The sequence below is a fragment of the Ictidomys tridecemlineatus genome, chromosome 6 (genome assembly GCF_052094955.1).
Source record: "Ictidomys tridecemlineatus isolate mIctTri1 chromosome 6, mIctTri1.hap1, whole genome shotgun sequence".
In the NCBI taxonomy this organism is placed as follows: Eukaryota; Metazoa; Chordata; class Mammalia; order Rodentia; family Sciuridae; genus Ictidomys; species Ictidomys tridecemlineatus.
The window spans coordinates 176601873-176628602 of record NC_135482.1 but is presented as its reverse complement, the minus strand read 5'-3'; the positions used below and the strand labels follow the sequence as shown (position 1 = coordinate 176628602).

The following is a 26730-nucleotide window of genomic DNA, read 5'->3' as shown; positions in this document are numbered from 1 at the left end:
TTTTCTACTAGAAAGGTTGCCAAAATTTATAGTATTCTCTTGCTTCCCCCCCAAAATCATCTTTTGTGATGACACATTCTCAACACTATATGCCTTTGAACCAAAATACAATTGATATTTTTTAGGTATCCAGATTTATAGAGCAGTTTGTTTTATTTAAGTTCTTTATCCTTTTCATGGGCCTTCTTCCCCAAGGTATTAGATTATAATTCCTCGAAGGTAAGGATTTTCTCTTGCCTCTGAATCTTATAGTACCTGAAATCTTAAAGTACCTGTGTATTGTGTGAATTGCCATACTCAGGAAAGTTTTTTAGATCTACTTTTGAGTTATTTATGGCTTTTTATTGATGACTGTTATACTCTTAGTATTTTTTCCTCAAAGATAAGATTCTCAAATTTGAGAGTTCATCATAATTAACTGGAGGCTTGTTAAAACCCAGTGCTTGCTGAATCCCATTCCCAGTTTCTGACTTAGAAGGCCTGGATGAATTTCTTTAATGTGTTCCTAGCCGATGCTGTTTCTTGTCCTGGGCCTTCATTTTAAGAACAAGTGCTCTGTTTAAGGCTTTATCCAGTTCTCCAGTCCTCTACTCCTTCCTAAAAACCCTTCTTCTCTTAGTCTGTTGAGGGCTAAGAGCACAAACACATCTTTTAATACTTTTATTTTTTTCTTTTAAAATAAGAGAAAAGTGGGATAGGGAAGATTTAAGGGAAAGGGAGAATACTGGGGAATGATATTGGCCTGATTATATCATTACATCATGTGCATATACAAATATGTAACAGCAAATTCTGCCATTTTGTACAATTGTAATTAACCAATAAAAAATAGGGCCAATAAGAAAAAGGGTTTGAATTGTTGACTGTGAGTAAGGTAACAAGAGCTTTCAATTATCCTTTGGCTGAGGCTTGTTTTGCTTCATTTCTGGTTCATGTCTGTTTTCTACACTGAGATTCTTGTTGAATTTATTGTTGTGGTAACCACTGAAGCACAATCAGGATCATAAATATAAATTGAATAAAATTGGGCCATTGAAATTTCTTCTGCTTTGGTGACATCAGTGGGCAAAAATAATGTAAATTAATTATTATATTATGTCTTCTAATAAGTTTTCTAGAGTACTTGGAAATTGAGTAGCAGAAGTACTGTGGCTAGTTAATATTTTAAACCCTATGGGTCTGGAGCTAATAGTCAAATATCTTTTATTTACATGTGGCATTTTAAAGTGTATGCTTTACACCTATTACAGAAAAGAAACAACTACAACATAAACATAAAACTGTCATAAAATATTGACTAAATTTGTACTTAAAGAAATGAGAGTGTGTTCATTAATTCAATCATAATGCTTTTTTTTCATTTTTTCCTGGTGCTGGGGATTAAACCCAGGGCCATATGTATGCTAGGCATGTGCTTTACTACTATGTACATTCCCAGCCCTCACAACATTTTCTTGAAGTCAGATTGTAATTTTTGTTTTTAATTACTTAAAGGCTTGTATTCATATGACAAGAATCCAAAATTAAAATGGCTTTTTTTTAATACGGGGGAGTAAACCAGGGGTGCTTAATCACTGAACTAAATCCCAGCCTTTTTTTTTTTTTTTTAATTTTAAGACAGGGTTTTGCTAAATTGTTTAGGGCTTTGCTATGTTTCTGAGGCTGGCTTTGGATTTTCAATCCTCCTCTTGCCTTAGCTTCCCAAGTCACTGGGATTTCAGGCATGTGCCACCATATCCGACTTTTTCACATTACTTTTTATGAATATTTATAATTAATCTTCATAATCAGACACTTGGAGCAAGATTTTTGTCTTTTTTTTTAAGTTATAGATGGACACAATACCTTTATTTTATTTATTCATTTTATGTGGTACTGAGGATTGAACCCAGTGCCTCTCACGTGCAAGGCAAGCGTTCTACCACTAACCCACAATCCCAGCCCTTTGGAGCAAATTTGGAGCAAGCTTTTTGTTTATAAACAAAGCAGTGTAATTTATTACTATGAATGAAGGATACTGTGTACTCATAGATATTTTTCATATTGCTTAGGAAGAAAAAAGACCACAGTTCTTTTAATACAAAAAATGAATTTTCTACCTAAAAACTCTTCTTTCCCTGTTTTGTTTTGATCTTTTGTTTAAATAATCTAAATTATGAATGAAAAGAGTGTCACCATTGAAAAGGCTAGGAAAGATTCTATCATTTGAGGTCATTTAGTTGAGTTTGGGGATAGACAGACAGGTAGGTCACCATTCTGTTTGTCCAAATATTATACTGACCAAAGTAAGTTAACTACCACACAGCCTAGGGGAGTAAAGTTCTTAAAATTAAGTTTAATTTAATTAAAACTCTAACAGTAGTTTTTTAAAAAGTGGAAAAAGTGGACAAGTTAATCAGATATTTAGGGATTTAGGGTCTGCATTTTACATGTATTCAATATTTTAATATTTGTTGAGGTAGTAACATTTTCATCTGAAAATGATGCTATTGACAGAGGCAAGGCTGAAGATCTTCAGGGAAGATCACTGTGTGGAGCTGTGGGAAAGAAAGTGAGAGTACAGACTTGATCTCCATCAAATGTTGTTGAGGAGTGTGTGGTTGATAAAATTTAAGTAAATTTGTACAAAGAACTGAAAGTGTTTGCTTTTGATCAATGTGATTAAATATATTTTGTGAGGAAGCCTTTTCATTTTATTAATATTCACAATGTTTCCTCTGTAGTCCACATAATCATCTATCATGAATAGATATTCAGCCATATTATATAAATCAGTTGCTGATATTTTTTAGTAAGAAACCAGAGAAGGAAACCAAATTGCACTTTTTTGACCAGATCCGTGTGCCTTCTATTAGCATTTTACTTTTTAAGAAAAGTAAATAATATTTTATGGGAATGTGTTGAAATTTGTTCTTTTTTGCATAATAAAATATTCATATGGGTCTGGGGCTCAGTAGTAGAGCAATCGCCTTGTGTGTGTGAGGTGCTGGGTTCCCATCCTCAGAACCACATAAAAATAAATTTAAAAAATAAAGGTATTGTATCCAACTACCAATTTAAATATATATATATATAATATTTTTATAATTTTTAAAATGATTCATGGTGTTATATTTGGATGTTACTGGTATGCAGTAATTAGATAAGCATTTTAAACTTTTCCTGTATATTTGCTTACAGATGAAAAGGACCTGGGTTCTTTTTTACTTTAGTTAACTTGTTACATATATTTGTATATAGAAGACGAAATTCTAGTAGCTTCAACTTTAAAAAGAAAACTGTGTAAAATGCATACTTCCTTCAGAATCTAATTTTCATACATGTAAAAACAAATAATATCCACAAAATTAGGCATACATATAGGAAGAATCAGAGCAAGTACTTGGGTAAGGGACCTTTTAATTTGAATTCTGGGAATAACCTTTATCCTCCCCAAATTTTTTTAAAAATACTTCTTTATATTGGGTTTAAGCTATAATACATTAACAAGAAAATGACATCTATAAGTAAGATCTATGAGGAAATCATGCCTCTATGAAATAATAATCTGTGAGTGAGCATATTTCTTCCCTGTCATTTTTACAGAATGAGTTTTTTTTTAAGATTTGGCCCATTCTAAAACTTACTGAATTTACAGATTAGAATTCTGTTTTCTTATTCTTTTTTTTTTTAATGGTTGTCCACATGCATGTAGTTAAGCTGGAATATTAAAATTTTTAAAAATTCTCAAAGGCAAATGTATTGATGTAATTGGAAAAATTCATAGCTAGTAGCTTTGTATGGTTGTTTTTGTTAATTCTTAAGTAAAAATAGAATAAAAGTTGTACTAAATAATTTCACATGCCCTTTCCTAAATTTATTAATAATAAAAACAAACCTCAATTTAAATTAAAAACTACACAATAGATAATTGAAGTTTTGAAGGATGTATTTATGTGCTTATATTCCATATGCATTTTGATCTCTTCTGTAGAGGAGGTTTTTTTTTTTTTTTTTTTTTTTTTTTTTTGCTCAAGTGCATTGTTTCTTAATGCTTTAGGAAGAAGCAGTCATTGGAATTGTGACTTCATTCCTTTGGAGGAAAAATATATTATGTGGTTTGTGTTCATTTTTTTTATGTTGCAGATTAATTTTGTGTTTTGAATATTATATGTATTCCTTGAGGAAGATTTAGAGCTACCTCAGGATGTCATAAAATCAAAGTAGAGTTGAAATAGGCTTTCATAGGCAAACATCAGGTTGATAATCTTTCTGAAATCTACCTAATTTCCCTAATGTGAGAGCTCTGCATTTTTAATCTTTATTCGTATAAAAAGAATATAGTTGTTATATGAAAACTTTGGCTCGTGAAAAATAATATATTTTAATAGAAATACGTAGTTTTGGATTAAATACAATGACAGTAAAATAAGTAAAATGTCCTCAACTTTTTAAATGTCAAAAAGTTTTGAGAAATTTAAAGTTTTGTTGAGGGTTTTTTACTTCTCAACTCCTGAAGATAATTTTATATGCATCTATGTTCACAGGAAAGAAGATTATTACTCCATGGAGAACTGGCTTGGAGAAACTTTTAAACATATTTGTAGATTGGGTTTCATCATAAATTGATACTGTGTTTAAACCAAAATCAGTGGGGAATATGATCCCACCCTCAAAAAAAAAAAATGATCTGTTTGAAACATAACTTGGAAGAGTAATTTTCTCTCTCTCTTTTGCCATTTTAATAATTTTGGGGCTGGGGATGTGGCTCAAGTGGTATCGCACTGCCATGCCCTGGTGTGCACGAGGCACTGGGTTCGATCCTCAGCACCACTTAAAAAAAATAAAGATATTGTGTCCACCTAAAACAAAAAAATAAATATTTAAAATAATAATAATAATGATTTAAGCTTTCAATACTAGTGTACAATAAGACAAAGTTCTTGCAGAGTTTAGTTATGTTCATGAAGTATTTCTGACTTTAATGGATTTCTGTCATGGCTTGAACCATTAATACTAGAAATGGTGAATTAAAATTTTACAAAAATTAACTTGGCTCACTGTTAATCTTTTAATAATTTACCAAGGATGCATAGCACCATTTCCTAAGATGCTTTTAAAATGTACATTCTTCACCTGGTATGGTGGTTATTCCAACTATTTGGGAGGCTGAGGCAAGAGGATCGAAAGTTTGAGTCCATCTTGGTTGAGACTGCGTCTCAAAATAAAAGGGACTGGGGATATAACTCAGTGATAGAGTATCTTACCTAGCGTGCACCAGGCCTTGGGTTTAATTCCTACTACTGCTTCATCCCCAGAAGAAAGTACATTTTTAACTTGTTTCCCACTTAAATTTACCAATTTTATTTCTCACACAGATCCTTCTTGTTCTTTCTCTCCATTTCTGCACATGTCTGTTTTATGAAGTCTTTTAGGTAATTCTAATGTCCAATCCTTGCTAAGAACTGGTGCCTTAGGAAGGTTGGGGCAGTGGAGAATCCACTAGTCTTGGTACAAGGACGGGGAACAGCTCCCACTTTACTTTTCCATATGTTTATTGATATGATTATTATGTAGCTATTTTCCATGTGCATGTAAATGCATAATTTCTGTATAAAAAAGTTGTAGGTAGCAAGAATCCTAAACTAGAATCCAACTTCAGTTCTCTCTTTAACCAGCTAAATGATAATAAAAATTTTCTAATTACCTAGGAATTCATCCTACAGTAATTAAGATACATTGCTTTGTTACCTCTGTCCATTTTTAAATTTATTAATCTTTATATTTTATTTGCTGAGTTAAGTTTTTTTTCTTGTCTGAGCTTTTATGAGTTGATGACAACTCTCTGAAAAATGCTTGAATAAGAAGCTTAAAATTTTTTTTTGCTTCCTTTTCCTTCACTAGCTTATAAGATCCTGTCATTTGGCTTTCATATAATATTGCTAAACTGATTACTTCTCTCCATTATGTACTATTCAAGCAGCCCAACTGGTCTACCCTTGCATTTTTTCCCCATATAATAGCAAAAGTAATCTTAAATATAAATCAAATAATTGCTTTCTAATTGTTATTAGAGTACAATCCAAGCCCTCTACTGTGGCTTGCATAATCTGTATCTTGTATATTTCTGTAATCTCACTGTCACTCATTCCCTTAATATACTCGGTTCTGGCCATATTATCAAATAGGTCAAGCTCCTTTTGACTCATTTTCTTTGTGTGTGTTCTATTTGTTCTTCCCATAGCATGGCTGGTTCCTTCTCTTCACATAGATCTCAGCTAAAATGTCATTTATTTAAAAAAAACATAGAAAAAATTTTCCATCACATTACCTTGTTTATTTCCTTTTTAGGAACTTTCATATTCATATAAAATGGGATGGGGTGTTCTCTTTACAGCTACTGGAATATAACTTTCATTGTGATAGGAACCATGTTTAGTTGCTTAGTAGATATTTTTTCAAATTAAAATAACAAAATTTACAGCAGTTTCCTTTTCCTGATGTTTTCCTTTGTCCAGTTTAGGCTATCTATAGTCAGTCCAAAAATATTAAATCAAAAATTTAAGAAATAATTTATGAATTTTAAATTGCCTACCATGAAGGCTCCCTCTATCTTGTTTCTTTGGACCAGGATGTGGATCATCCCTTTGTCCACCTTATTCATGCGGTGTGTACTACTTGGCTGTCCTGTTTATTCTAGATCACCTGTCTCAGCATTGTACTGTTTGTTCAAGTAACTTCGATTTTACTTAATAATGGCCCCAAAACACAAGCATACCAAATCTGGCAATTTGATTATGCCAAAGAGAGGCTGTGAAGTGCTTTCTTTAAGTAAGAAGACATATGTTTTCAGGAAAGAAAGAATAATCATATGCTGAGGTTGCTAAAATCTGTGGTAAGAATGAGTCTTCCATTTGTGAAATTTTGAAAAAAAAAACACGCTGATTTTGTTGTTGCATCTTACATTGCAAAAGTTATGGCCACAGTGCTTGAAAACTTACTTTAAGTAGAAAAGGCATTGCTTTATAGATTTTGGTACTGTCCTGGTTTCTGGTATCCACTGGGGGGTCTTCGAATGTAACTAAGGGGGCACTACTGTACTAGTAAACACTACCAGCTTTCTTTTCTGAATAATTAAGTCTAGATTCTTCCCAGTCTACCTCATGTCAAACCTACTTTACTATCAACTGGAATATCCTATTCTTTAAGGATATGTATTTGAACATGGTCAGTCTTTTCCCTGTCTTTTTGTCTTCTTGGACCTTGCTACATGGAAAACTCCTGTTTCTTGAAATCTTGCCTAGTTTTCATTAATTAAGATCAAATACCTTATTCCATGATACCATTTCTACGTCTCTAGATCTTATTGTCAAATTCTATGCTTTTATAGTATTTTAAAGTATCTCAAATTTTTTTTTTAGATTTTTGTCTGTATGTTAGTTTTACATAGGGTAATTTTCTCCTAAAATGCTTCTGGAGGCATTTTTATTATTTTGTTCATTATTGTGATATCACTTAGAGATTTATAGTAAATATTAAAATTGAAAGATTTTAAGCACCTTAAGTATGAGCCCCGGGTTTTATTTCTCAAGTTCCTAGAACTTTGGTCAGTACCTGACCTTATACAGTGGTTCCAGGAAGCTTCCATATGTTCTAAAGATAGTCACCTGTGTTGATTTAAAAATACAGATTAACCCTGTCCCCATCAAAGACTAACTGAATCAGATTTGAAGTATTTGCCTTTATCTGTGTTTTAAAAAATACCCAAAGGAGATTCTGATACATACCCCTTTACTTCTAGAGAAATAAAGTTTAAAATGACAGAAATATTGAAGGGTGGTGAGTTTCATCTGATTTGAATGAGGATATACAGGGGAAAAAATTTCATGGAAAAGGAAATATTTGAGATGGATTTTAAAAGGTGGAGAGGATTTCATTAGAGGTTTTAAACATACAATTGAGAATCCATGAAGTTTGTTGACTTTTTTCCCCCATTTGTTTTAACCAATTTAACATAATGGAGAAATATTCTGTCAGTGAAGTTTGAAAAAGTAATGTAATCTGAGTTAGGTAGAGACTGAACAAATCTAAAGAAAATCCCAATTAGGCGTTAAGCATGGTACTGAGCAAAAGGCTGGGAGCTGTTTTTTTGTTTTTGTTTTTGTTTTTGTTTTTGTTTTCCTCTGCTGGAATAACCCTTAAAATGCTGATTGTGGGAAAATCCTTGGATTTTGCTTGGAGAAACTAGGTTAGGGCAGGGCCATTTGCGAACTGGTATTGTGTGTGTGTGTTTGACAAAGTATCCTTGGTACCAGTGTATATTGGCTAAATGTCAGCCCTAAGTATCATAATAATACAAGGGTTGATGATCCTCATGTCAGTTTAAATTATAATTATTTAGTTCATGTGGATAGTTCTCTTCACAGAATTGTTAGGCTCTTAGTTACTGTTTATGTTTTGTAGTGTTTCTTTTTGATTTGTCTCTTCAAATTAATATTTTTAAGTAATATGAAATAATCCAAGCAGTAGTATTTCATTTTAAAATTAGTTGCTAGGCATGTGAAAAGGTTGGATTGGGGCTAGAACATGGGGGAAATAACAGAAAATGATATAGAGACAAGAGAATTTAAAGTACCTGATACCACCTCAGAATCTTTAACTATTGCCATTATCTTCTCAAAATTTGACACATTGTATTTTGGGGATTTTCAGAAGTGGGGAGAAGAGACTAGTAGTAGAAGAGACTGGAAAGATGTGCTGGAATATAACCTCTCTGTTTATTAGGAACAGGCAACTAAATCTTAAAGATTTAATTACCACTTCTGTCCTTAGGGATCTTGTAAATCAGGAATGCCAATAGAACTCTCATGAAGTCTATGTATAACCCCAAATTTTAAATTATACAGCACAGATAATACTGGCATTTACAGAGTCAGGTTTATTACATTAACTCAGAGTTTTTAAGTGAGATTAATAGTGCTGTGAAGTATTTTGTTAAATACAGTAGCTTGAAATTTGTGGGTGAGTCTCCTTTTCTGTATTTTTTTTTAACACAGTAACATGAGAATTATGTTTCACATGGATTATTTGTTTCATTTAATCTGAGTACTTGTGCATTTAAATAAAGATTATTGCAGAATCACTATCTTCCAAATAAAGAATCTGTATATATGTACAGGAGTCCAGGAGACTTTAGTTTGAGGTCTTCATTAAGATAACCCAATCCAACACAAATTAAATAAATAATGTTGGTGTTGGTATGTTAAAAAACAAATGCATTATTAATTGGGGCCTGCTTTGTTGATTTAATAAATAAGTGATGGGAAGTAAATAAAAATTTCAAATCAAGCACTTGCTGAACCTTGAAGCATTTCTGTAAATGCTTCAGTTTTTAAACTACTAGGAAAGAAGGCTTGTTTCTCAGGAGAGACTTCACCAATATTCGGGTTAAGGAAACTGTGAGGCTTTCACCTTTTCTCAGTATAGATCTCATTTGAACTATAGAATATAGAAAATTATGAGTGTCATTTTCCTATGGGTAGTATGTAATAGCTATCATTCATTGCTCACATACTATGGGAGTCTTGGCTCTTTAGGCCTTTTTTTCCCTGGAATTATGAAAAGCTGGGAAAATGGGGAATCAGCAAGGCATTAAAAAAAACAAAAACCATTAATCACCAAATGTCCAGTGCCTATTTTAAATGAGTACAGTTTTCAAGACAATGCATGGTTATTACTGTAAAGTTCTCCACAAATCTGATATCCAAGGCACTGAAATTATTAGCTGAGTAGCAAGAATTTTCCATATTAGAACTTGGAAATGAGAAGGAAATATTTTTTAATTAGGGTGTATTTGACATTTGATTAATTAGTGACATTGATAAATTTTTTAAAAATGTAAAGTTGTACTGGTAGCCTTCATGATTCTGTCTGGGCGCAGTCTTGTATGGGAACCCTTTAGAGAAAAGACAAAATGATATTACATTGTTTTGAATTAGCTTAAACTCTTTTCTTTCTTCTAGTTTTGTTTTGTTTTCACCTGCCTTCCCCATCATAGCTTATTTTTTAAAATTGGGCTTTAAACACAACTCATGAAATGGAAAGCCTCCTTTGTTTTGTTGTGGTGTATTTTTGAAACTCAAAGGCTGTGCATGTTGATTTATTTGATTTTTGTTTTGTTTTGTTTTGTTGGCTTTAGACATGCTAAGGAAGGCAAATCATTATTTTAAATCTTGAAACAGAATATTACTCTTTAGCCTTTTATTCAAAATATTTTTTCTTAATTACTGAATGAGAACCTTGTATTTAAGGAATGATGTAGCGCTTCACGAGTTTATTTTTATGAGGCAAAACTACTCTAGACATGTCAGTTGCTTCCGGGTGTAGATGTTTAATTTATCCCACCCCAACACATACACTAGAAAGCAGCTTTTTTTTTTTTTTTTTAATTTTATTAGTTATTGATGGACCTTTATTCATTTATTTGTTTATACGTGGTGCTGAGGATTCAACCCAGTGCCTCATACATGCTAGGCAAGTGATCTACCACTGAGCCACAACCCCAGCCCCAGGAGAAAGCAGCTTTTGAAAGATAAACAAAATAAAACAAAATCAGCTTTAGCCTTTAGAATGTTTGTGGTTTATAAGCCCCACGTATTTTCTCAGTGAGAAACCATATGATTTGTGTGATAGCTTTTCTCATAAAATTCATTAGCTGTTTAACATTCTTGCCTTAACCTAGTGAAAGCTTTAACCAAGAACTGCTTGTGGCATATAGTTGCCAACAGTTTATTGGCTACTTCTGTAGTTGAAAGGAAGTTGAACTATTTTTTTGGACCCAATAAGTTTGTCCTTTCCACTTGAGTGTTGGAAGAGCTTATGAGCAGTAGCTGTTCTGATTTTTGTTGGTTGTTTTCTCTAGGGAACAAGCTACCCTCTGAGTCAGCACTGGACTTGAAGATAAATCCTACAATTCATGAAACTGACTGATTCGACTAAAGGATGGATAGTTTGGGCAGCGTTGGACAGCTCTATGAGGGGTCTGTTTGTTTAACTGAAGGGATTGTTGAGTTCAGCAACATTTAATTCCCCTAAGCCAAGGGGTTGCTGTTGTGAAAACAGGGTTTGTGAAGGAATCAGTTCTGGCAATTAACATCAATATTCTTAATTGACTCTGTTTTCATTTTATCCACCTAACATCATGAAACAATTCTTTAAAGTGTAGAAAGTTTGCTCCTATTTGCCAACTAAAATTTGTATGTCCTGATAGGTCAGCATAGGATTTTTGCAGTTATGAATCTAAGTTACCCTTTTTTCACATGGGGTTATGGACAAATTTTCTCAAGTAAACCTTTTGGCACTTAGAATATTTCATCTTGGTGGCTTGAAACGTCTAGGATTAAATGGGACCTAATTTGATTAGTAAATATTCACTAAATCAGTGAACAGTTTATACTATCAGCTTATGGCTAATATTATAACATGCTTTTTTGATAATAAATAATTGTCAGATATTAATGAGATAATGATTTTTACCTTTAAACTTTGTAGAATTTTTGTATTAGTATTTGAGGAAATGAGATTTATTATGTTTAATTAAATGATTTCTGTGTGTGTGGAATCTGAGGAATTTTAAAATGCCACAGAAAGAAAAAAACCTTTGTACCTTAATTTTCTAGGCCATAATAAACTTTGTAGGGATAGTTTGGATTATCTTTTTGAAGACTTGTAAAAACAAGCAGGGGGACAAATATATTAATTTTAGTTATTTGAAAGACAATACGATTTAAAATATATAAAAATAATGGGAATTTTACCCAAATTACATAAGTAGATTATTTTAAACATCTTTTAGGCTAAAGATGCAAGTAGTCATCCAACATGCAACTTTGAAAAATTGGGCTTTAAACAAATGAGATTATATATACAATCTAATTTGAATTTATTAGTTGCATGATTATTATGATCTTCTTAAGCATGGTACTCTTAAGAACAGTTTAAGCCAATTTTAAGAATTATTTGCAAAGCTGAATTTGATTGAAAAATGAAATTATTATGGGAACAAGTAAGGGCTAGTATTAGCTTTTACTTTCTCATTTTGTTGAAGTTTTTGATGGTGGGGTGATTTGTTTTATATTGTACAATGTGTTTGGGGATTAGATCCACAATTAAAACATACGCATGCTTATATGATTCTTTTCCCAATTTCTATTTGTTTCCATTTAAACTTTCTTTTCTCCCCCCATCCAGTAGCTGAAAAGGAATGGCAAAATGTTCCCAGTTTAAAAGTCAATATAATATTAACTTTAAAAAATTTTAACTTAATGGCAGTATCTTGAAGAAATATTACTATTAGTCTCATTGGACAGAAAAATGACCAAAGCCATAATCAAGATATTCCTGGATTCTAAGATAGCATTTCTTAACAAATGTATACCATCAATTTAATATAGCATTTTGGGAAGAAAAATTTCAAAATATATACATTTAAGAAAATTTTAGTGAAGTTCAAAACATTTATTTGTATTAATAGCATTCTTCAGAAAGAAGAATTAAATTCTAATCCAAGTCTTTTAAGTTGGAAGATCCTCTGAATCATTCTTGTCTATAGCAATTAGCTTCATAGTAGCTTGTTTCTTTTTATAGTACCTCGATCTTTAGGATTGCCACAATAATTTTCAGGCTTTATTGCAGAGTACCAGAAATTTTAGCAAATGTTTAATTTGTTCATATCAGCCTCCTTCAACTTTATTATTTCCAGATATGTTCAGGAATTTTAACAATTCTTCATTTAATCACATTTTCTCTTTGTACAATAACAATAGTATTTTACAAAGCCATTAATGGTTTAAGTTAAGGTTAAATTCAACATCATGAGGGTTCTACACAAGGCTCTATTAGCACTCAAGAGACATAAATTCCATGTCTCATTACTTTCATTACTGACTAAAAAAATAACTCGAAGTATGTTCAGCCCCCGTTGTACAATTTGTTTAAAAAAAAAAAATGAGGAAAAGCTTGGTCTGCTGCTGTTTTAAAAATTGGAAATTTTGAAACATTCTATTCAAACTTTGTCAGATTCATAAATTAGATTTATGTTTTTATTTATATATTTATTATTTATGTATTTATTCTTGGTTTTAATTTTGATATGAAAGATAATTATGAATTTAATTATGACTCTTCTAATGGAGTGATTATTATGGAAGCAAAAATAGCGACTAAGGATTTCTAAATTTATGTTTTTTTAAATTATATTCTCTAAGATAATAATTATAACTTTAATTTGCTCAAATTTATGTTTAGGGTTACTCAAAAGATAAGCTTACAAGAAATTCATTGGATTGTTGGTAAAATTATTGAGTTCACACAGCTTCTTTATCAATCAAATAACTGTATTATGTGGGGAAAATGCACATTTAAAAACATGGTTTATGTGCTTTTTTTCTCTTAAAACTATTCTTACCACTTTAATATTACTGGGTAATGTTTTCTCTAATCTTTGTCAGTCTTAAAAAAGGTCCCTTTTTTGATGTTTTATTAGTGTGGGACTGCAGATCAAGCCCAGGGTCTTGAGCATGCTAGGCAAACAGTTTATCACTGAGCTATATCTCCAGTTAGTGTTACCTTTTAAAAAGCAATATACAAGACTGGGCTTGTAGCTCATTGGTAGAGCGTTTGACGTAGCTCATGTGAGGCAGTGGGTTTGATTCTCAGCATCACATAAAAATAAATTAATCACATAAGTTAAGGTATTTAGGTCCATCTAAAACTTAAGAAAAAAGTATATACATTTATTTAATTATAACTATCTTCCTGGATACTTTTTGGGTTATTAATTTTGGGATACTTTCCAGAACTAGAATTTCTGTGACAATAGCTGTAAATAATTTTTAAGGTATTGAAATTGAAAATCATTGTTAAGTAGCTGAAATTTTATTCTAAGACTTGTTTCATTAGTATATATATTTAGGTAATAGAGATACTGGCGAGGAAGTTGATGAAATGCACAGGTTCATAACCTTCCTATCTGAACTATATTTTGTCAGCTGTTTTTTCCAGCAATGGAGTATATACCATTAACATGTAACTCTTTCTAAATGTATAAGGATATAAGGTAGTGGAATATATTCATTGCCACAACTTAAGGATTTTCTACTTTTTTAAACTTTGGTTTTCTTTCCCCTTCCCCAAGGGATATATTCAGATAAGAAAAATAAAACTTTTGCCTTTGTATTTCTCTATGACAATATTCACTGTAGAGCAGAGTTATGAAAAGATGGTGACTAACTAGAGACACTTGGTGATGTCTGTGCAGAAATTTAGCAAGCTGAAGACAATACTATCCTTAAAAAAGCCTGCTTGTTAACTTGCCTCTCAGATGTTGTCTGAGAAATTAAATCCTGGATGTTTTCCCATGCTGATAAGGGTGGTTTACTGTGCTTTACCTTTGCAAACTATGTGATTTGTGCTGCACACCTTTACTTCCATGAGTTTGGAATTCTGATATGTGCTACACAGAAGGTGCCCATATGACCAGTTCACTATCAAAACCTTGGGTGCTGAATCTAATGGGTTTCTCTTAGCAGACAGATTGCAAACATTACTAGGTGCAGAGGGTATTCTATGTAGCCTTTCTGATGAGGAGAGAGCATAGGAAGCTCTCCATGAAGTCCTCTAGAGGCCACCTGTTTCCTTTTTCTTGGCTGTGTACTGTTTACTGTGTTGCAATAATTTATCTTAGACATGAATGAATGCAAGTATATGTTGTTTTGTGAATTCTAGCAAATTTCTGAACACGGAGGTGGTCTTGGGGACTTCCAATTATGGATCTTTGTTACTTAATTTTTTACTGAGGAACTTTCAAGATTCTATTGTTAAAGCAGTTTTACTTTTAAGGTAATCATGAACACAAGGAGTGTTCAGTGCATTTTTGATGCTTTAATATCTTATTTCAAGAAGTTCTCTTCAATAGAATGCTGCCCTGCATACAGTGTGGTTATATATCAATTGTAAATATCTCCATGGCATCCAGACTTTTTTCCCCTCCCTTTTTGTAGTTCTGGAGATTGAACCGGAATCATTGTCACTAAACTATGTGCTCCATCCTTTTTTAAAAAATTGAGAGAGTCTCGCACCAAATTGTCCAGACTGGCTTCAGACTTGCCATTCTTCTGCTTTAGTCTCCAGAGTTGCTGGGATTACAGGCATGTGCTACTGTGCCTGACTGCATCCACACTTTTAATGGTAATTACATTGATATACCTTTCTTAAACTCAGTTTTTCCTTCCACTAAGAGCTAGTGGTAGAAATGGGGTAAGAAACTAAACTTGTCTCTGAAGCACTAAAATAGCAAGTGGGGGAGAAGTGCTCTGAAGTTAACTTTGGAGTTGACTTTTTATACCCACCCTTTGATTTAACATCAGGAAAGTCAACATGGAGAATTTATTAATGCTTTAACATGTTTTAAGCCCTCTTACAATTTAGGGATGTAAACACAATGTGTTTGGAGCTATAACTGTGTGCTGATTGGCTTTAGGGGGTGTATTTGTAAGTAACTTTGTTTTTTTGTATTCCTCAGTATGATTATGTAAGTTTTTAGTATGATTTTTTTTCTCTTGGATAAAGGCCTAAATATTGATCTTCTTGTTAAAAAGATATTGCTTCCTCTATTTGTCCTCAGCTGAAATTCATATGCTCATGATGAGATATTTTGTTAATTTGTAATCTAAACCATTCTCTTAAGTATAGTTAGTGACATGTTAATTGTTTTGATTGTTGGAATTTTGTTAAAATTTTAGCATAACCCTAGGTTTACCCTGGCTGCAGTGACCTGGAAAGAGTAATGTTAGAATAATAAGACATACTCTTTCAGAAGAATGTGCTTTACTCCAGATTCTTTCACATTTTTCTGTTTTATAGTGATGAGTTGATTCACGTTCACCTTTAAATAGAAATGACTGACGTGGGTGTCACTTAATAGCTTGACCACTTACTGTTTTTTTATTCCCAGCTTCTTCTTATAGTCAGTACTTCAAGTGATGACATTTGCCATTCTTGGTAATTCAATGATTATAGCTATTGACATTTAGTATTTTGGTTGTTGGTGCCAGTAAAGAAAAAAATTTACCTTTATATCCATTTCTTTTCAGCAAAATTATTTTGTGCTGACAGTGTGCCTTATGTGCAGATGGGAATACAGAATTTAGACACAAATCTTTCCTGCAAATAGATAAGAACAACAAAACAATGGGAATCAAGAAAATCAAGTATAGGTATCAAGAAAATATTGAGTAAGAAGATAATTCAGAACAAATTAGACTTTACTATGATGTTATAGTTTAGAGAATTTGGTGTTGGCAAGGAGAGCTATTGACAGTGTACTCAGGAGAAAGCAGCTTAGGAGATACATAAATACATGAAAGAAGCTGTGTCCTCAGGGAAGTTGTTGAGGACTTCAGAAAATTTAAGGGAAATCTTCATCTATACAATATTGTCTTCATATTTGTGAATGTGGGTTCCATCTCTCCACAACTTTTTTTTCAAGTTGTCTTTATTATATTAACTTAAAACTTTCAATGAAGTTTTATTTTCTGTGTTCTGATCTTATACATATTTTATTAGATTGATTCTTAAATGCTGTATAGTATTTGCTGGTATCATAATTGGTTTCTTTTAAAATAAAAAATTTCTATTTGATTATTTCTAGTATCTATATGTGGTTAGCTTTTATATTTTTGTGCTTTGATAACTTTTATTTCTAAGATTTTGTGAATTCTTATTTTTACTCAGTTTTCTACAAATGATAGTTTTATTTCTCCCCTTGCAATAGTTTGTTCTGTTGTCTTCTGCTGGCTAGGACGGTGTTATAGAGAAGTAGTCATAGTTGACATTTTTCTCTTATTTCTGGTTGTAAAAGGAATGTTCTTAAATGTTTTCCAACTTTGGATGATCTACATTCTGAAATCTTAGATGCCTTTGTTTCTGAGAGGACAACCTTTTTAATTCTTTGAAGAAAATATATTTTTTTAGTTGTAGGTGGACACAATAGCTTTATATTATTTTTATATGGTGCTGAGGATCAAATCCAGTGCCTCATGCATGCCAGGTGAGCACTTTACCACTGAGCCCCAGCCCAGAAAATATTACTTGTGTTATATTCTGGAATGGATTTTAAAATAACCTTAAAAGTCATTCATGAGACATCTATCTGTCTATTCAGTGATTCCTGATAGGCAACAATTATGAACAAGATGGAATTTCCAGTTCAGTGGTGTTCCCAATTTTCATTTCTCATTTTTTAAAATTTCTTCATTTGAATTTTTAAGTTATCATTACAGTAAGGTTTTAGCTCATAGGTATTGCTAAATTGTCTAAAAAGATGTCAAGCATGTGATGGTATTTATGTCAATCACCTTTTTAATTATTGTCTAAACTTTTTAAATCTATGCCTATCTGAGACCAGTGATATACTAGTTTTAATTTGCATCTCTTTGTCAATACAAAAGCATCTCCATATGTTTCAGGCATTTGTTTTTCTGTAAACTGGCTGGTTGTATAATCTGTCCATTTTTCCATTGGTTGTTATTTTCTTAATGGCTTTAAGAACTATATATTATGCAGAATAGTCTTTTTATTAAGTACTGCAAATATCTTTTTTTGCTCTGTAGAAATTTTGTTTTTTGAAAATGTTAAAATGATGAACAGTTATTTTTTTAAAATTTAGATTTGTGTGGTTCTAACAATATTATATTTTTAAAATAGTCTTCTGAGAGCCTTTTCATTTTAAACGCTTAAAAATTCAATCTGAATATTCATGTGAAATTTATGTAGGTGTGATAATGAAAAGGAGATTCACTTTTGTTGATATTTTTTTAAATAAATAACTATAACTTTATTTTTTTTAAGCACCAGGGATTTAACATTGGAGCGCTATACAACTGAGCCATACCCCCAGCTTTTCTGTTTTGAGACAGGGTCTCACTGAGTTGCTGAGGCTGGCTTCAAACTTGTGATCCTCCTGAGTTGCTGGGATTACAGGCATGTGCCACCATGCCTGGCTACATCTTTATTTATTCTGTTATTTTGTGATGCCTCGAGTTGAGAGTTGTCACATTTAGCTATTGAATAGTCCGTCTTCTCCCCTGAAGTTTGAAGTACCACCTTTACCTTTTATTTATTTGTTCATATATATTTGAGATTGATTTGGGTATCCTTAATCTATTGCATTGATCTACTATTCATATGAGCTCCCATCAGACGTCTTTATTACTATAGTAATATCTAATTAGTGTTAATACTTTTCATTTTTTTCTCCTTTATATTTTGTCTTCCTAATATTTTGCTTCTTTTTCTTTGTGTGTGTGTGTGTAAAATTACTGACTGTTCTCAGTCTTTTTCCACAGAAATATAATTAGTTTGGCTAGTTTTTTAAAATTTCTGTTTTATTGAACTAGCATTGTATTTTTAGATTAGTTTAAGTACGTTAAACTAACATACTTAAGTTGACATGTGCATAAGAGGTAAGTATAGATATTTATTTTCCTCTGTTCAAGTTAATTTTTATGAGTAGAGTTTAAGGTTTTCATTCTTGCTCATTTCTAGTTAATTTTATGTTCAGACATTTTATCTTTTTATTGCTAATTAATGTAAATAGGTTGTGTGTGTGTGTGTGTGTGTGTGTGTGTGTGTGTGTTTTGTTTCATTGCCCTCTGTTTCTCTATTGGGTTAATGCAGTGTTTTTGACCACCTCTTTTCTATCCCCCAGCAATAATTTGAATATCAGTTAATTTCATTGAGGTGTAATTTCACTTATCATAAAATTCATCCTTTAAAAGTGTATAATTTACCTGGAGATGTAGCTCAGTGATAAAAAGCTTGCCTATGATGTTCAAGGCCCTGTGTTGATCCCTAGCATGGTTTTAAAAAAAGAAGAAGTAACAGCAGCAAGTGATCAAAAAGTATATAGTTAAGTAGCCATGTGCTCTGATGCATACTTATAATTCCAGCTACTAGGAGGCTAAGGCAGGAGGATCATGACAACTCAGCAAGACTTTTAAAAAAAATAAGGACTGGGGATGTAACTAAGTGGCATAGTGCACCTCGGTGCAGTCCTACAGCGTATCACCAAAAAGAAAAAAAATGAAGAAGTCGAAGACATTTCATGTAAATAGAATCATATAGTCACATAATATGTGGTGTTTTGTGTTTTATCTTCTTTCACTTTATGTTTTCATGGTTCTTCCATGATGTAGCATATGTCATTTCCTCCTCTTTTAGGGGTGAATAATGTTCCACTATGCAGATAATACATTTTGTTTACCTGTTTTTCAGTTGATAGACTTTGGGTTATTTCTACTTTTTGACAGTTACGCAAAACGATACTGTAAAGGTCTGTGTACAAGTTTTTGTGTGGAAGTAGATTTTTACTTCCATTTAGTAATATGCCTAGTAGTTGAAGTTCTGGTTGTATGGTAACTCTTTGTTTAACAATTTGAGGAACTGCTAAACTGCTTTCAAGGCAACCCGTACCATTTTACATTTCTGCCAGCAGCATATGAGAGTTCCAGTTTCTCTTCACTGATGCTTATTATTAGCCATGTTTTTGATCATGGCCATCTTGTTGGGTATGAAATGGTATGTCACTGTGGTTTTTTATTTTTCATTGCCTTTTCACCTTCCGGATAACTTCTTTTGAAGTACAAAAAGTGTTAAGTTTTGATGAAGCCCAGTGCTGGGAGTGAACCCAGAGGATTATACATGCTAGGCCAGTGCCTAACCACTAAGCTATACCCCCAGTCTCAAGAAAAGAACTTTTAATGACTTTGAGCCTTTCTGCCCTTTTTCATTATGATAGTTGTCTAGAATTTTAGCTACACTTGAACTGTAACCTATTTCAGACTAACAGTTCTTGTTTACTGTCAGTGCTTATTCAGATTTGCCCACATTCTTACATTGCATGCCCTTTTAGGAGGGAATTTTTTTTTATCAATGTTGATTATTAAATTGTTTTTCACCATGGAAATATGAATGATGAACTCTCCCCAAGAGTCTTTATTCACTGCCCACCCCTTATAGAGTGTATATAAATCTCAGGATGAAGGTTACCTTCTTTTCTTATTTGGTGTTGCTGATGGAATTTTCTGTTAATATAATTATTTTTCTTTTTTTCTTTCCTTCATCTTCCTCCTCCTCCCTCTCCTCCTTTTTTTTTTTTTTTTTTTAAAGATTTTTCTCTTTCTTGGGAGCTTTTAAGAGTTTTTCTCTATCTTTTGCCTTATCCCAGTTTCACATCAGTTAGTTAGGAGTTTATTTTTACCTATTCAGCTCAAAACTCTTGCTCAGGATTTTTGGTGAGGATTTCTTTGGTAAACTCATTCTTGAGAATCACAATCTGTTCTCTTTGAATATTGCATCTTCAGTATCTTTTGTTTTTTCCCCCTGGGTATTTACCTTCTCACTCTGCCTTTTGTGTCTTTTAACCACTCTTTCATATTTTTTTAAGTATTTTTTCTAGGTAGTTTTCTTAACTCCCTCTGATACACACTTTCTTTTTGATCACGTCTAGTTTGCTGTGTAATTCATCTGTTGAAGGGTTTTCCCTTTAACATTTTTGTGTATAATTCTTCATTCTTAAAAGCCTGGTTTTTAAAAAATATTTATTTTTTAGTTATAGATGTACACAATATCTTTATATTTATATGGTGTTGAAGATCGAACCCAGTGTGCCTCATGCATGCTAGGCGAGCACTGTACCTCTGAGCCATAAGCCCAACCCCTTAAAGCCCTAGTTTAAAAACAACTATGTTATTCTTTTGTGAGGTTTGGCGCTTCTTTCATGTCCTTAATTATTTTAGTAGTAATTATATTTTATAATGTTTTTTAAAATTATTTTGTTTCTGAAGTTCTTTCTGCATAGGGTACTAATTCTTAAGTATGTTGTGTATGCTGATTTTTATTTTTGAGTTTTTATAAGTGGGATTATTTTGTGGGGAGGGTTCCTAAATGCTCTGGATTTCTGAAAGTGTTCATCAAAGAAGTTGGTGTTTGCTTCATCCAACACATTTTATATTACTTTCCCTATTGGCATTACTGAAACATGGAGAGGTGTGGGAGTTTTCTTTTCCATATCTGTGTATAGAATGGACATGGGGTTGCCTTTTCACTTATTTAATTTTTAATTGACATAATTATTTTTCATATTTATGACATAAAGAATAATTTAATACCTGTATACAATGTATAATGATCAGATCAGGGTAATTAGCATTTCCATTTCCTAAACACCCCAGTCTGCCAACCTTCTTCCTTTTTCTCTCTCCTATGAGAAATTTTTGTCCAGTTTGGTTCAACTGATAGGTAGAAATTTTCTGGTCCTACATTCACTGGTGATGGTGCATATTTGCCAAAGTCCCAGGGCTTTTAGTTTCACTTTCCATGTTTTAAGTCAAGGATCCATTTCTTATACTCGTGTGAGCATTAAATCCTGGTCTTTAGAGACTGTGTCTGACCAAGGTTGTTATTCTCCAAACCTCTTGGCTACGTATTTTGCTTAATTTTTTTATGCTCTTGGGAGTTTTGTTGTCATTTTTATCTCAGCTGTATTTTAAAAGTTGGTGTGTTGTATTTTATGTTGAAATGCTATATATTGATAACATTTGTAGGGGTGGAAAGAGGGCGTTTATGTCATTTTTCAGAAATTGAATTATTTGTATTTAGGAAGAGTGTTGGTTAATATATGTTAATTTTGTAATCATTTGCTTTAATGAGTTTTGTCAATATTTACAAGAGTCTTCTGTGGTTTCTCTTGGGATTTCCAGAAATAGAATTATATCTAAAAACAGTGACACTTTTGCTTCATAAATTGCCTTGAAACTGGAATTATAAACCTCGGGATATCTCACTGAGCTACATTTCCCAGCCCTGTTTATTTTTTATTTTGAGGCAGAGTCTCACTAAGTTGATAGGCCTGTCCCTGAATTTAGGATCCTTATGTCTCAGCCTACCAAATGAATCACCGGGATTGCAGGCATGTGCCATCATACCTGGTTTGAAATTTTTAAAATCTCATTTCCTTATTTTGTTAATTACTCTGGTTAATTTCTCTAGTGTATATCCCTGCATTTTTCCTCCCTTTTATTTGAATTGGGTACTTTTAAGAAGCATTCTTCAAATATCCTAAAGCAATTAGTATAATATTTGTGACTTAAATATCTCAATTTGCATTTTCACTTAAGAAGTTGAATGGCAATAATTATATGTGATGTCACAAAAATTTCTGATGAAGAATGATATACACCATTATTAATAGAAAACCTTCAGTTTTATTATATCAAATGGATTCCTGAAACCTTTTCAGGAGAATATTCCTGTGGCCAAGCATTGAATAAAATGCAGAAGATGTAATTTCAATTAAAAATTTTGAATTTTGAATCAGATTCCCTTGACTTAGTAGAATCTTCATTTTAATTCAGCACCCTTATTTTTAACTATTTGTTTCTGAATTGTGGTTCTGTTTCTTCATGGTATTTATAACTCAGTCTTTTAAGTACGTAATAATGAGTACATTATGGTGTTGTTGTCATAGTATTGAATACAGAATACCTTTCTCCAAACAGATATGTGGATATTTTCATTCAGTTCTTTAACACGTTTGTTAATATACAGGTGATACAAAGTTGTGTCTTTTGTGGTGAGATTTGGTGTTTCAGTAATTTAGTAGTTAATTTCACTTCTGTCTTCCTATAGAAATTAAATATCTTCTTATCCTTATGGATAGTGATGCTTACTATTGAACATATTTTCTGAATGAACTCTATTTAGCCTCAGTTCATATATGTGAACTCAAATTTCAGTGTTATAATTTTGTATTAAAATAACTTCACAAAATTAAAATTCTTAAGGGAAATCTTGATACCGTATAGTATAATTTTCATCATTCATGCATTTTCTTATCTGACTCAAGAAACACTGAGTGTGGTGTTGCATACCTGTAGTCCCTGCTTCTGTGGAGGATAAAGTAGAATGGTCTCTTGAGCCTACCACTTCAAGACTAGCCTGGGAAAGAGACCTTGTCACAAAGAAAATGTCCACCCTAATATAATCAACCTTAGAAAACTTGTTTTCAAACGAGAGATTCTGCCTTTTACCTGAATTAGATAATTAACATGGGATCATAATGTTTCCCATCACTCTTTCCTGTACCTTCCCCTCCCTGAATAGCTTAAATAATCACACTAATAAAATGTGTTATGGATCCCTTTTATATTCATTGTTAAAGGGAATTGGGCAACCTTGCATATTGACTAAAAGCACCAACTGTAGGATTAGACCTGAGTTTAAAATCTCAGTTCTCTAGTTTACTGAGCTATATTTGTCCTTAAAATAATTCTTTTGATCTTTAAGTTAGTTTCCTCCTCTAAGAAAAGAATATGATATACCTACTTCACAGGGTAGTAGTGAGGATTAATTTACTAATGCATGTGAAACACTTGGATTTGTGCCTTACACAGGGAAAGTATTCAAGAGTTGCAGCCATGCTTGTTGCTGTTACTTAATGTACAGTTAGTATACAAACTCTCTCATCATTGGTTGACTGTCAGAACAGAAACTAAAGAAACCCAGCTGTGGAACAGTTAAAAAAATAAAAAATAGGCTTACACATTTATGTAACCTGATTTCTTCATAAATAGTGATTTTTAAAAGAGTTACATGTTTTAGAGTTTCTCTTAGAATACAGGAAGACATGCTTGAGAATTCCTGACCTATTTTAATGTGAATGCAGTAGATATTGAGTTATAGCAGCAGGGAGTACTAGATGTGAATTTGGAGACTTGGGTTTAAGTCCTGGCTTGGCTGTTGACTTTGTATATATGTTCTTGGCTAAATAACATAGTTTTCCTACATATAAATTCTGATCTGTGATATTTATAACCCTCCTGCCTCACCTATTAATTTAGTTGCTCAGAAAATCAGATAAAATAATTATGTTGAGTTTCTTTAGAAAAGGCAAGACTATCCAGCAAAAAGATATGTTATCTCAGTTTTCAGCTTATTTTTGTTCACTTGCATGTTTTCTCAAAACAATAACTGATGTCATGAATGATGTGAATTATTAGAAATTGAAACTCAAATCCCTATTAATCCTAATTCTGTGACCAAGACATTTACAGAACTTTTTTCTTGTATTGTAAAGTGGCTTATTATTCAGACTTTTAGACTTTCCCCAAGAGTCAGAAATCAGTTCCTAGATAAGCTCATTTTCTTGGAAAGCATAATTGTAGATTTAGATTGCTAGTCTCTGCTCAGAACTGATGACCTCTCTTAAGCCTTTAATTAGCTATCTGGCTTAAATTAATTTACATTTCATCTGCACTTCTGCATGTGGTTTGCAGTTTATTGATTTCTATGTGAGTGTTTTCGGAAGTCATTTTATATCTTTTACATGTGACTTGGTCTTGTTTTTTCAGTTAGCTTGGAATCTCCTGAGGGGCAAAGACATTTGTCCTTTCCTTTCCTTTTCTCCACAATAGATTGATGAGATTTTGTTGATTGTGATTGAGTAAAATTTTGACTGGAATGGTGCTGTCAGTTGGCCCTATCTTCAAAGAGTATGCAATTTTCAATTTAGTGTTATGCTTATTTAGAATTAAAGACAAAAAAGACATCAAAACAGTATGCTGCTTAAATAAAGAAAATGTAATATTTGAAGTGCTACCATACAGTTCAACTTAGTCTTTTTTAAAAAAAAACAATTTTGTTAATTGTATTTGGCTAAAATAAATTTAATAGATCTTTACTCGGTAATTTGAATTTTTAATGCCATAATATTGTTTTGGAATGTGGCATTTGTACTAATAGTCATGGTATAAAGAGTCCATTCTGGTATTTCTACTCTTCCATTAAGTTAGTTTATTAAAACTTTAGTGATTCTTGCCATTGAAGTTTCTGATGTAAACTTTCCTACGGAGGAGGCTATTCCTGTAATGAAATTGCCAATTTATTTGGGAAACACTACATTGAGAAAACAGACTTTTTTTGCATTTGCTTTAATCAGAACATTCCCTAAACCAAAACAAGATAAAATTATTTTATTTATCTTTTTACTTAAAATTTGCTAAAGATGATATTTCTTCCAAATGAATATTTGCATAGTTTTTCAGATTTTGTTTTTTCCCTAGAACCAATTACTGTTCCACTAAGAAACTTTTTTACATCTTCCTCAGGAATGTCATTGTCTGCTGGATCTTCCCCTCTTCATTCCCCCAAGATTACTCCACATACTTCTCCTGCTCCCAGAAGAAGAAGTCACACTCCAAATCCAGCAAGTTATATGGTGCCTTCTAGTGCCTCTACACCTGTTAATAATGCTGTTTCTCAGACTCCATCTTCTGGTCAGGTGATCCAGAAGGAAACTGTTGGTGGGACCACTTACTTCTATACGGACACAACTCCAGCACCTGTGACTGGAATGGTATGTCTGCAGTAAGGAGGGAGTTGTAATACTCTTAGGAAAGTTCATGAGGTGATTTTATCCCCCACCCCCCACTCATCTTTATTAAGATACGAAAAAACACTTCATTTTCTATTCAGTCTTCTCATCTTTTCAAATAAATCTGGTTTTGCCTAATAACTCTTGTTTTAATCAGATGTTAGTCTATATTTACACTTTATTGTACTTCATGGCATGTTTTGCGTACAGGGTTACCTAGTATTTGTGGTATCTAGAGTTGATGTTTATTGACTTGTTTATGGGGACTGTATAGATTTACCTCTAAGAAGAGGGTAAGGTATCTGCCATAAGTGGATGGCATCTTATCAGTTGTTACTGAAAACAAAACTAATGATCAGTTCTTGCTTCAAATGAGGCAGTAATTTTAATAGCTAGATCTCTGGATAGTGGAATGACACATGGTTCTAAGATTTACAATATGGGTCATTTCTAAGGAGGGAGAAGATTCAGACTGAAGGGAGCATTGATTCTGGATAAGGAAAGAGCTACTAAAAGATTTGTGATAGAGAAAAGAATCATAAAACAAATAGGAAGAGATAGACCTAGAAGAAACATGCATTAAAAGACCAAGAGAAGAACAACATACCCAGAAGGACACATTTCTTCTCAGAGTGAATTAGTGCTGTCAGAATGGAGGGAGAAAGAACAGGAATGAGAGGAGCAGGAAGAGAGTGGTGAGGCTGGGAGGAGAAAAAGCATTGTCATGTTACATGAATTGTAACTTCATTATTTTGTCCATTAAAGAAAAATTAACTGAAGGGAAAACAGTAGATGAAGAGCTCAAGAGTAATAGAACCAGATTCCATTAAAATAATGGAAGCTGATTTAAATCATAGACATTTAACAGTCAGATGATGGGTTTATGAAAAGCATATTTGTATTTCAGTAAGCAGATTTTGATTCCCCCAGATTAGCAATTTATTTCTTTAAGATAATTTGAGTGAAAAGAGAACAGAGTTCTTTTTTTTTTTTTTTAAGAACCTAGTTCTACCATGGTTTTGACACTCCTGAATTTTTATAGTTCTGAGTCAGTTTCCCCAATTATAAAATGAGAATAGTAATATGTCAAGCCACCTTATGAGGATTAAATGTGAAAACACGTATAAAAGTAGTTGTAAATCATATAAAATGCTTAAAAATAACTAATAGTTGTATGAGGGTTTTGGGTTTTTGTTTGTTTGTTTTTCATTAGAAATCCTTTAAAAGCTATCATAGAACAGCTCGCCAAATAGAAGTTTGAA

The 26730-nt window shown here is 32.5% G+C and overlaps 1 protein-coding gene across 11 annotated transcripts in view; it reads left to right on the top strand.

Annotated features, from left to right (window-relative positions):
- Pan3 (poly(A) specific ribonuclease subunit PAN3) overlaps positions 1–26730 on the top strand; it is a 162702-nt gene that overhangs the window by 75655 nt on the left and 60317 nt on the right. For 10 of the 11 annotated variants that reach the window (XM_078016185.1, XM_078016184.1, XM_005317061.4 and 7 more), the window contains one exon: positions 25203–25450. In XM_078016185.1, the coding sequence (XP_077872311.1) occupies positions 25203–25450 (248 nt within the window). Of the gene's footprint in view, positions 1–10900; positions 11019–25202; positions 25451–26730 lie in introns of all 11 variants that reach the window. The other variant, XM_040281639.2, reaches the window with a different exon arrangement.